Source organism: Prionailurus viverrinus, chromosome X (genome assembly GCF_022837055.1).
Source record: "Prionailurus viverrinus isolate Anna chromosome X, UM_Priviv_1.0, whole genome shotgun sequence".
Taxonomy (NCBI): domain Eukaryota; kingdom Metazoa; phylum Chordata; class Mammalia; order Carnivora; family Felidae; genus Prionailurus; species Prionailurus viverrinus.
This window is the reverse complement of record NC_062579.1, coordinates 14,527,347-14,540,341: the sequence shown is the minus strand read 5'-3', so window position 1 is coordinate 14,540,341 and position 12,995 is coordinate 14,527,347. Positions and strand designations below refer to the sequence as shown.

Genomic DNA, 12,995 nt, shown 5'->3' with positions numbered 1-12,995 from the left:
TATCTTTTTAGCAAAGTAAAACCTATTTTATTTTCCCTGATTTAAAAAGGACATAATACATTGTTACTAATTTTACCCCTCAATTTAGCTACCTTTTCCTAAGGTCTGTCAGGGCCATGTCTTTGTAAAAACATGTTTACTTTAGTGCCACTAAATATTAAACAGCATATACAAGCATAAACAGCACATACAAAATCAGACCTACTTTTGCTTGCCTGAAGTCAAATGCTTGGATTTGGAAGGAATAATACAATTTGTGAAAATTATTTCTCTATAATTTAGCAAATTACTTTCATCACATTTAGTTAGCTAGTATCACTAACAGAGTCCACAAATATCCAAGGGTACATATAACAGGCTCTACCACTTACTAGTTAGGTAAGTTACTTAACCCATCAGTAAAATAAGGATTCTGTTAGCAACTACCTCACTGGGTTATTGTAAGGATTAAATGGGTCAATGCCTTTTAAATGTCTAGAACAGTGCCTGGCATTTATAAATATTATTTACTTATTTCCAGAAGGGCCATCCACTGTCTATCCATATTATACTTGTCTGATAGCTTAGAGCAAATAATTGTTCTTTTTTTAAACTCACTCTTAGCAACAACTAGTAGGTCTACAATATAAAATGAGAACCTTCATTAAAAATGTCTTTTAAAGCCCACAATTAGGATATTTTCAGGCATTTTTCTTTACATCTTTTCTTTGTCACTGTCTAAAAACAGAGTTTCCCTAAATATTTTTTTCTTATGTATCTAACTTTATTACTTATTTTTTAAAGTTTATTTATTTACTTTGTGTGTGAGAGAGAGCAAGCAAGCAAGCAGAGCCCAAGGTGGAGCCCGAATTTCAGAAAATATGAGATCATGACCTGAGTGGAAATCAAGAGTCAGACACTTAACCAACCTGAGCCACCCAGGGGCCCCTTATATATCTAACTTTAAAATATGAATGCACTAAGAGAATATGACAAGTATATACATATTTAACCACAAGCACATAATAATAACTGAATCATGTTTCTTCTTTGCTTCTCAAAATCCTATCTATACTCTCACAACGTTAACTCTAAACCTCCTTGAATAAACAGGTAATCTGGGGAGTTAATAGGAAAGAATGGTGGCTAAGCTCACATACTTCAAGATAAGGGTATTTGCGACTAAGAACTAAGTTGAGCACTGTAAGCCTGAAGGACTTATTCATTACATTTTAAGGTATCATACAAGTGCTAACACGTGAAATTATGGTCATTTCCAGAAAATATAAAATATGAACTTTTTTGTACTCTATGTTTTTTTGCAATGTACTTCAGCAGAATCATGTATTTTTATTATCATTACTTTTTAAATCTAAGGAAATACTGTCACACTCGGGAGTGTATGCAATGGGACCACCTTATAGGTTAAATAAAGAAGTTATTGATAATTGCTTATAAAGTTTTGGAGTAATTTGTACTGGAAACATCAGGGTCTGGGCTGAGAGATTTATATGAACCCTCAGATCTCAGACCTATGTTTGAGAAGCTGCCAGGTATTTGGTGGGGATAACTAACATTTAGAAACCATAGAGGATGACTATTCATCATTTAAAACAGCGTGTCACTTTTCAGCTCCTGGGCTATAGGTATTACTTTGCTCACATTTTCCTACTTTCCTAAAGTGATTCCAACACATCTCTTTATTTGTTTCTTCTCTCTAGGTTATGAATGCCTTCCAGGGAAAATTTATGTTTTATTCACCTTTGAATCCCCAGTGACTGGATGACTTTATGTACACAACAAATATTAGCTGAATGAGTTAAGAAAAAAATTAATCTTTGGAAAAATTAAGGACACAAATTCATGTCTGTGACAGGTAGAATTTATTATTTACAATCTGATTTTAAAAATGTTTTAATACATTAAACCGCTAGTGATCTGGAGCAACCTACAGGCTGTGCTAGAAGATCTTCACTGAAATATATCTGTAAGAATCTCCACTGAAGGTTCAGATTATATTTCATGTTGAAAAGTTAAAAAAAATTCTGGATCAAAAGTAAAAGACTTTTTTTTTTACTTTGTATCAATCTTTTGGGCATATATACATTTCTTTTCTCCTAAGTTGTTTATAAAAATATATCAAATATCTGTAAGATATCTAAATTTTCTAAAATTTAAACAGTATTTTATTTTATTGGGAGAGAGAGGATTTGTGAACATGATGACACTAGGTGGTTTAAACTGTAGCCTGAAGAGACTAACAATTCATATCCATTCAAGTAAGAACCAAGTAACCAATTTTTTATAAAGCTATCAGTAATCAGCTTCATCTGGTGACTATAATTTCCCCTTTAAAATTCTAATCATACTTCAAAATAAGCAGAAAATAGCCAGAGAATTCTAAGACAGAAAAAAAGATTTGATATACATTACTGCTTATCCAATAACAGGCAGTCAATAAGTATTTGTGGAATGAATGAATAAAAATAAAGATCTTATGTTATAAAGCAGGGGTAGGGATAACAAAGATGTCAGGCCTCTACAGTGCTCTCTACTGCAGACGTTTATAGTATAATAGGGGAGGAAAGCAACGGTGCAAATACCTTCAAATTATGACAGTTCAAAATAATTGCCACCAGAGTGGTATAATTGAGGAGCTATGCTAAAAAATATCATTATTTATTATTATGATAAAAAAGCACATGTACAGAGAATAACACAAAGTAAAGTAAGTATGGTTCCTATTTTTTAGGACCATTTTGAGTAAAATTTGTCATATATAATTATTACCAAAGAGCTGTAAGGAAATAAGGCATGTGTAGTAAGGTACATGATGATTAATCATTTGGGACCACAGGAGGGAGGCATATGGCCATGCTGGGCAAGTAAGGAGGGCCAGTGGAAAAAAAAGTTAAAACAACCTTCCTTCTGCTCAGCTCCCATTATTCATCTGTATTAATCATCAAGGATCCTATATTTCCCCTTCTCTATGCTCCTCACTAAAAATGATTAGTTTGAAAACTAGAAAATGAGGAGCACAGAGTTCCAAATAAGTCCATTCTTTCTTGGAATAGGATCATAGCTTTACTATTTTAACTTTAGGCAGCCTTATCTGCAAATCTTTCAGATACAATGTATCAAGTGAAAGCATGTGTGACCAGGTTGCTTTCTTGGTCATGCATGGGAAAACAGAAGTCAAAGGTGAAAAATGCTAGGTATGTTGTAACTGTAAGGCCATCTCTGATTTAAATATGGTGTGTACTTCCTAGTTAGAATCCACTTCATTCAAATTTTCTAACTTCTTAGAAAAAACAAAAATTGAGGTGAGATTTTCCCCAGAATATATATCTAAAGAGTTTTTAATCCCTGAGGAATAAGGAGTTTATTTTATATAAGTCATGTTAAAATTTTTTCCAGGGTTACTTCAATGAACAAGTCAGAGCACACCTCCTGGAAGGTCCCAACCACCACTGCAAGTAGGGAGCTAAAGCAACCAGAGTCACAACAGAGAGTACACAACACATTCCAAAAACACCTCCTGAAGGGCCAGGCCCTGGACAGTGTGTGACCCCTTTTTAATATAGTAGTGGTCACAGGTGCAGAACACATAGCAAGCTATTATATAAGTAATGTTAGTAGGAAGCATTCATCGAAAAAAATTAATCCTTGAATGATTCCAATTTGGCAAAATCTGACATGATAAAAATTACATGTGATTCAAAAGGGTTTCCATAAATCATTAAAGAGCTAAAATGCTACTTATTGCTCTTACCTATCTTTGGAAATTTTAGAATACTGTTTAATGTCATGCTTCGTATTGTTGCATTAGAAGCACATTAGAAGCACATCAATGTAATTCCATTAGAAGCACATGACAGGCACAGATCAATTATAAAGATTCAAAAGCTATCAAGTAAATCAAGTAATTTTCATAACCCAAAAGTCTATGAAAAGAAGTAGAAGTTCTCATATGAGACATATGTTCTTATGTCAGTGTAAGAAAAGAACTCTTACCATAAGTCGGGGTGCTTTCTCGTCTTCCTTGACTACTGGATCTTCCTTTTTCATATTCATAGCAATACAAGACAGTATCTTCCTCAACAATATTAAACCTCTTTCGATATTCCTGATCCAGAAATGAATTTGGTGATTCAGATCCCTTATGCACCGGCTTGCCAACCATATGTCCTCTGAGGTCTTCACAAGGAAGGTTTCCTTTTTCATCCCTAAAAATAGGGAAATGTAAAGGAGAAGAATGTAGGGAAGTGTTAGGGTGGTAAAATGGCAGAGAGGTTCTAAAAGAGTAGTCATATCCTTTCCATACAATGTGTCCTCTAATCTTTTCAAACTTTCTTTGAGGCTTCTAGGGCAGTTTTTAATTATTGCTATATTGCAAGAAAATAAATGCTGAGGGTCAGAGAGGTTAAATGACTTGCCTAAAGGTCACACAGCTAATAAAGGACAATGCTAGACATGGGCCATGGATCTTCTAACTCGTGCTCTCGTCCATTTTCACTGTACTATGTCATATAAAGAAAATCATCTTGGCACATAAATTACTTTTAGGGCTCAAGACAGTAGGTATAAGGTAAACATTGCTAACAACATAGCTTTCTTCTGCCACTGTAACTAATTGATTCATAGTAACATTAGCACTGCTTAAAAACAAAGATGTGTTTAAGAACTACCACCTCTGTAACAATATTTGCAGCCTTAAGAACCAAATTAACATGATATAAACTGATACTGTAAGAATTTCAAACAGCTTGTTATTAATTTAAAATAAACCTTACTGAAAAGAATTACTTAGAGTATTTAAACTCTATGCATCTCATTTAATAGTAAAAATATAAATTCACAGAACTAATTCTAAATGGATAGATCAAAATTTCATTACACATCAGCAACATTTCTTGTGAAAAGAGAGTAGAGAAACCTGATAAAATATGGAATTTAAGATGATGGCAAGGTGATTTTTTTTCTGTAGTATTCTAAAATAGAAAAATACAATAATTTATGGGATCCCTAAAACTGTTACTGACATATAGTATTACACAGTCCAGGCAATTGGGCCCCTTATGAGTGGTATTTTGGTAGAAATACTCCATTAGGATGGGCTAAATTGAACCCTGTTTATTTTATGATGTTTCACTGACTAGCTATGAACTCTTTGTTAGAAAAGCCTGTCTTCTAGAACACAGCTATGAATGTAAATGCAATATTTTCTTCTCTTGAAGGTCATTAATTTTATTTCCTACCACTTCTTAATTGTTTCCAGTTCTACACTGAACAGTGCCATGAATGCTAAAAAAAATTAATTTTATGTTAAGTACCAAGACTTAAATCTTAAATCAATAGAATAAAGTAAATTATAACAAGAAAGATAAAAAGAACAAAATTTTAATTTACACTATGTCTTATAAAATGGTGATGAGCTTATAAATCTAATGTCAATTCAAAAAGATGAGTTATGTTTCAACAAGAACACTATACTTCCATACTTTCATACTATGGTACAGTACACTTCTGTAGGTATATGGGAATGTCTAGATTAGGTCTCTCCAAATGAGAACTACATTCCCAGTATTTGAAATATATCAAAAGTAGAATAATATTATTGTCAAGACTAACTGAATCAGCAAGCTGTCCCATGTATTTAACTCATCTGAAGTTGCGATTGTCATTTACATTGCTAATTCACTCTTCTACTTTTAAAAATAAAAGTATTGCTTATTGCAAAGTTGTAACTGGATAGCTAGGTCTTAGGCAACATGAAGAAAGCATATTAAAAAAATGCAGATAGAATTTTACTGACACTGCAATTAGCTTGAAAATAGCCCTAAGGAACTCGTGGCACTGGATTAAGGTTTTGCCTATCTATAAATGGGCAGACATTTCTATCAGGCCTGTTACGTGAATGTTAATGCAGCTAAGATCAGAAGGTGATTCAGCCCTAGTTAACTCACCATGCTCTATTTATATGGATATTCCTGTGGCAGAAAATTGGAAGGGCTGGTATTATTTACTCTGTAATGATATGAAAGGAGGGACTCATACCAACAAGGAAGATTTATTAAAGCATGTATATATGAAACGAATACAAATAAAGCTGAGTTAAGAAATGTATGCACCAAAAACAATTTTTGCAGTAGAATGAAGTAATACATGCATTGCGTATATAAAGTATGTGCCCATTTGCATGTGTACCTCTGTATGTGTGCTTGTATGTATGTACTTACATCGTGAGTCCCTGAATAACTCAATGTATTAATTCGTTCTGCTGTACAGATTGAAGGAAAACTTTTCTTAATGTTATGTATGTAATAAATCTACACTTTTACTCTGAAAAGGATTTAAGGAAATGGATGAAAAGTCAGAACACTGCTTTAGTGGACTTTCTTTACATTTAATGGCTCAGAGTAAAATTAATGAGAGAAATTAGTGCTTAAACTTCAGAGTTGTGCAAAGACCTACAAATTCTTGATTTTTATCATAGAAAAAGAAATTTGGTTAAGTATGTAATGCAGTATATACTATGAAAATGAAACTGCATATAGTCACAAGACATATAATAAAAAACTGATGAATTTTCACTCACTCTACATACATGAGTGTCTTTCAGAGAAAAAGGTACTTCTTCTGGAATAAATGTGTTTAAAGAATGGTAATTACATGAAAAAAATTCTATGTAACTTGACAGCTAGCCCTGACATTTTTATGTATTTTTTGGTTTTAAGATGAGAAAGCTTTTATTATTTACAATTAAATTAACACTAAAATGCCTATCCTACATAAACAAAATTTTTTACTATATGAAGAAACAAATGTTCAGATGAGTTACATTAGGTGAACCACATTAAACATCAAAATGAGAAAATGGGACAAAAGTTCTGGGGCTGTATCTATGGAAAGAATGACAACTGCAACAGTTTTATGGCCATAACTTCAAGTCAAACCAGAAAATGCAGATAATTTATACAGGCTGGTGTAAAAAGGGACTCTGATGCATGCATTGTTCTGATTGTGCTATATCAAACTATTGTGTAACTCGGATAACTAATAATTTGACTCAAAATATAGTTAGAATATTCCATTAAATTATACACTAGACTAAGAATCAATTAAAGTGAGATAACACCTCTAATTATGAATTTTCCTGAAAAGTATGAAGCAATACTGATAAAACAAATACCACCATGTTGATACTTGAACTTCTTATATTTTTAAGTATTTTTAAATAGCATTTTTAAATAGCATGTTCAAACTTTTCATTGGTCTCAATACATTGCCGTAATCATAAGGCCACCACACTGAGAGGACAGAACCCAACTACTTTATTCTTGTCTTCTGAAGCGTATTTTAAATATTTTACGTCTAGGAAATATTTTCTTTATCATAAGTTCCTCCCTACTCAAAAGAAAAGGAAAAAGCATGAAAAAACTGCAGAGATTTGATAAAAATAATTTTCTGATGTTTATCTGTACATGTAGCCCTTGGAATAAGGTCTCTTAAATAATCATTTGCACTGAAATTAAAAATTTTTCCAATTAAAATGAAAACAAACCAAAAAAGTCACTATTCAAAACACATATTTTTATTGCTCCTCATGCAGGAATATTCAGAAAGTCTGACACCATCTTAATAGAATTAAAATGCAACTTGCGTTTGACTAGGATATCAAATGAATCTGTACATCTGATTATAAATTTAACATAGGACTATAAATTATATACTTGAAAGATTTGTGAAATGACAGCTCAGTAAGTTAAATCTTCTCATAAACCATGTTCCCACAGCTACATTTAATTCTAAAAATTAAAAACTAAAATGTTTATAAAATGGACTACAGTTTTATTACCAGACTATATAGTATTTGCAGACACACCATGTCATGTAGCATTTAAATCATAAAATGTCAGTGCCATCATATCTTAGAGAATGAAACATTAGGTGCCCTAAAGAATGATGAAAATTAACACAAGAGATTTCAGTTCTTTTATATACTGAAGAAATTTAATATTAAGTGTGGCTTGAAAATAAGAGACCTTAATCTACTGTTTTTGAATGAATGCACAACTAATTTAAAAATGGAACCAAATTCTTTGTGATTGGTACTAATTATCCCCATTTAGTGTGGGCCCCTTTCCATAATTTTTGTATTCCATGAGGCTGGGTATCAGAATGCTTTTGGAGAGAATGCATTATGGCACAAAGTTGTATTCTTTCACACCCGCCAGGAATTTCAAATAGAAATCTGGAAATGAAATGGAGATATAGCCTCAAGAAATCTAGAAAACAGACTTTAAAGGCAACTCATTCTCTTGCAAATTGTCTCTACTTCCTGACAGAAACATTAATGAACTGATCAGGTAGAAACTGTAGATACATAAGTATTAGGGGAAACAATATTCTCCCTTCTCATCATCTATCTCCCCCCACCAAAAGTTCCCTCACTGCATACATTTAAGAGGGCATAAAAGTTATCTGTAACTTTCTCTTTTAGAAAAAAAAATGTATGAAATGCTTCAAAGTAACTTGAGATTTCCTGGGGCTTCTTAGCTAAAGACCCTCGCTTATTCCTTCCTTATTAAAATAATCCTAATTGTTATTTAACATTACTTTCCTATTGTTTTCTATCATATGACATGTTTATGAGATATTTAATGCATAGTGTTTAATACAGATTAGTTATTGTTATTATTATTATTAACCAAAACGCATTCTCTACAATGCAACAATTTTCCAGAATGTGTTCAGAATTCCTATCTAAGAAAATATTCAAGGTGTTCCCTGAGAATTTACTTCACAGTTTACATACGGTTAGGTTAGTCTCTGGATAGAAGTTGCTCACAGCAACATGATAGTTGGTACTGTACCTGGGAATATATGGTTCTGCAGGAGGAGGGGGGATGTAGAGATCCTGGAGAGCAGAACTGTCTCTTTTAGTTGGTGTACTGATGGTGCTGGAAGGCGTGGCAACGCTGCTTGTGGGACTTCTAGGTATAAGAGGCTGGTTAAAATGAAAAAGAAAATACATACACACACAAACAACACACAAAACAACAACAACAACAACAACAACGACATATAGTTATCATTTTAAAATTATCTATTTCTGCAAAGTTTCTGAACTTGGCTGAAATCAAGAAGCACGTTATTTAGCACATCGATATTCCTCTTAATGTCCAAAAACAAGTAATTTATTATTTTAGAGGCTTCGCTTAGTTCTCAACTCACCTTATTCTACGGCATAACAACGTAAAAGCTATTTATAAGGTAAAAGCACCATGCAGTGTTTCATAATGGTAAGATTTGTTTTATAGTCAGAAACTTATTTAAATCAAATTTGCTTTGTTGGAATCCCACCTTTGAAAGAAAGATAATAAAGAGGAACTTTCAAAAGAATTAGCTCACTCACATCCTGACTGATATACAAGAAAGATATTTCATTTTTTTCCCAAAAAGATACACCATGCTCTTTAGTTAGCAGAATGTCACACATTCTCAGAAAAGGTTACAAAAATGGAGGATGAAAGGCCAATACAAGAAAATACTTTCTTTTTTTGTATTTTGTTTTTTTAAATATAAACACAATGAACTGTCCTCTCAAGGTCATTTATGGTACATCTTCAGAAGTATGGTGACTAGTGGAACACAATCGTTTCATCCTTCAGAGGTACACACATTTGTCACTGTTTAAATAATGTTTAGATACAGATCTATAGATTCCATTTTCATGCCTGCTTAAGTATTAAATACTTTTAAAAATTAAGATAGCATGTATACTGAATAAAGTGATACATCAGGATGCATTAACTTAAGACCACTCCCAATTCTAAGCTTCACAGCATTTGAAAATGATCTTGTGGATCAAAAAATTATTCTAAAGTGAGACTAAAATTCACAAATTTTCATGTTTATCTTACAGATCTTACTGATTAGCTATGTATACAATAACAATAAAAATAAGAATTTTGGTGCAATTGCAAACACAAACGTAATGATCACAAAATGAACTGTATCTTCACATGACAAGATGTTGCCATTTTAGCCAATATGAAAACACTTTTAGCAAATCTATATAGACCCGCAGTTCTATTACTTTAACATGTATTGCTGGACAAAATGGCATATTACAACTATTTAATATTGTGACAATGCTTTTGTACAGATAAGCAAAATGTTCAAAAAACCAAGCATAAATACAATGTACAATGTAGGCCACTGGGGAAGGCTACACAGTTTATGATTCAGTTCACAGTTTTTGACCTTCCTTATTACACAGCTCACCTTAACAGGTTGAAATCACACATCCTGCCAAAATGGTTAAGTTTTAATCTATGTGAAATAGAAATTAAAGAGAGAGAGAAGGGAAAAAAATTGATAACTTATCTGGGGACTCTACAATATTCTATCTTCTATGATGTAAAAAAAAGTCAGATATTTTACATGTTTAGGAATTTTGAAATATTATGAAAGTATGCAGTAGACTTATGTTTAACTATGCTGATTTTGAAATACTGTCCACTTAAATTATATGTGTCTTTTAGAAACAAAAATCTTGGCAGTGGGAAATTATTAGATTATATAGGCAACCAAGAATCATTTGTATGGATGAACACCATGAAGCCTGAGGAAATGAAGAATTGTATTGTTTCTAGTGATACCTCTACAATAGATCTTTGAATTAATGATAGGTTCTTTAGATAAGTCTTTAGACACACTATATATATAGTCACTGTGATATGACTATAATTGCTTTTCATCAGGACATCTTGGTATTAAATACAGATGACATAAAAAAAGTCTAAGTTTCATTATTATAGAAATATAAAGAAAACCCCATTATTCAGTGCATTACTTTCCAAAACTGTCTAACAGATGTACTGTGAGAGAAAAACGTATATTCAGTATGCTTTTTAAATGCTCTAGTATCTTTTATTTTAAAATATTCTAATACTGCAAGTGAAATTAAAAACAAGTTCTAAAAACACAAACAATTAAAAATAATCTAACAAATTTTTATTCTTTTTCTTTTGTTTTAGGGTCACTATTTCTATTCTGAAGACCTCTCTCTCCTTTTATTTTACCATCAATAGAACTAAAGATAATCTTTCTTGGTTAGTACCTATCTCTGCCTTCCCTAAACAAAGAGGAAGAAAGGAAAAATGGAAGGAACAAAGGAGAAACAATAGTGGTTACAAGTATATTTTAAATAGCCGTGAAGTGTGAGGTAAATATGAACAGAATATTTTATTTTGCCTAGACTACTACTAGGATTCTATCCAAATTATTACCAGGATTATTTAGGGTACTTGTGCCTTTCCCCTTCCAGTAAACTTAAATATTAGCCTTGTCAGCTTCCTTCAAATTGCTATTTTCTCTAGGTTTCTATTTTCAGGAAAGAGTTGCTATTAATATCATCAGTTAGCATGATTAGCTAAATTAGCAAATACACAGAAGAAAGACTCTTAAATAAGTTTAAATGGATAACAGGTTTGATTGTGCCAGCTGGTTCAATAAATTGAATTGGTTAAAAAAACACAACTTATTCTTTCAAAGAAAATGGAAATTAGTTAATCCTATTGTTCAATTCAATTGGCTAGTTATTGTATTAACTGATAAATCATAGAAAACATTTCAAATGGTTTATCATGCAGATATCATCTGGATAATCAGAATGTTTTGTACCAAATGAAACACACAGTAAAGATTAAATATATTTGGCATATTTTTGTCTATTCATTGTGTTACTTCTGTCAAGCTAATCCACACTAAAAAAGTAAACATTGTTTTTGAGAATCTTATTTTAAAAAATACACATTAAGCAGTGAGAAAATAAAGTATGGTAAAATAGAAACTTCATGGGAAAATGGCAATAGCTACTTAACGGAAGAGGACGTCTTTGTGATAATTTAAAATTATAATCTCTTAAAAATTTTTCTACCTTTGAACAAGAACTGAAAGAATACAAAATTAAATGATTAAAAGAATTAAAAAAAGGCATTAAAGAGCATTAGAAAGATAGGCAAAATTTGACTAAATCAAGCGCAGAATAAATGATGCTATTAGCTGAAATCACCAGCAAGAAATTCCTAGTTGTAACAAGTGGCATTAAAATTACAACCACCACCAATAACAATTTAAGTGTGTGGAAATACCCAAAAAGTGACAAATACAGCTTCCCTCAGATCAAAAAAGGACTTCTCTCGGCATCCAATTCAAATTTTAATATACATATTTCTTAGTTTCAGGAAAAATATCCAAATATGTTGGCATGAAAATGCAGAAAGATAGCTTCTCCCATCTTGACAAAATTTCCTTTCAATAATTGTTCATAACATTGTAAAAGAGCAGTTACCACTGCACTAGGAAGAATTTCCAATTTAAGGCAAAAAGTAGAAATAAAGGGTAATATTTTTTATCTTACCATTTTGCTACTTTGCTACTTTGTCTATATTGGCAAAATATGGAAAGAGAATTAAGAATTATCATCATTTAAATACAAGGTTATTTTAAGGCTGCATCTTGTTACTCAAGTAAGCATGAAGCTTCTGTATAACTTGGTCGACTACAGTATGTAATCAAGTATGATATGGATCCATTTTGGATTCTATGCAAACAGGTTTATTTCCTGGAAGAGTCTTGCCAAAATATTTAGTTTTCATATATAAATGGTCCTACTGACCTAAAGCTCTCCTTTCACAGATCCAGTGAGGCTCCATAAGGGAAGAGGCATTTGCATGTATGTCATTACTCTGCTAAAACAGCTCTGATAGATAAGTGGGGGCACAGGCATGCATCTCTTAAAATATCCAGGTTCTAAATAAAATGATCATATACATCTCTTTAAATATACATTGATAAACTTAAGTCAATTACTGATAACTTGCTACATCAACAGGACTACTACTAGAAATCTACTAGGTAAGACATACGTACATTTTTTCATATTGTCAGTTTGAACTACATAAAATACTTTCAAATTGTATCCTACAATATGGTACGGCACAAAT

General features: G+C 32.1%; 1 protein-coding gene across 4 annotated transcripts in view; it reads right to left on the bottom strand.

Moving 5' to 3' along the window:
* Positions 1 to 12,995, bottom strand: part of CNKSR2 (connector enhancer of kinase suppressor of Ras 2) — a 293,610-nt gene that overhangs the window by 104,880 nt on the left and 175,735 nt on the right. For all 4 annotated transcript variants that reach the window (XM_047845020.1, XM_047845018.1, XM_047845021.1 and 1 more), the window contains 2 exons: positions 8,856 to 8,989; positions 3,994 to 4,205 (listed from right to left, as the gene is read on the bottom strand). In XM_047845020.1, the coding sequence (XP_047700976.1) occupies positions 3,994 to 4,205; positions 8,856 to 8,989 (346 nt within the window). The remainder of the gene's footprint in view (positions 1 to 3,993; positions 4,206 to 8,855; positions 8,990 to 12,995) is intronic.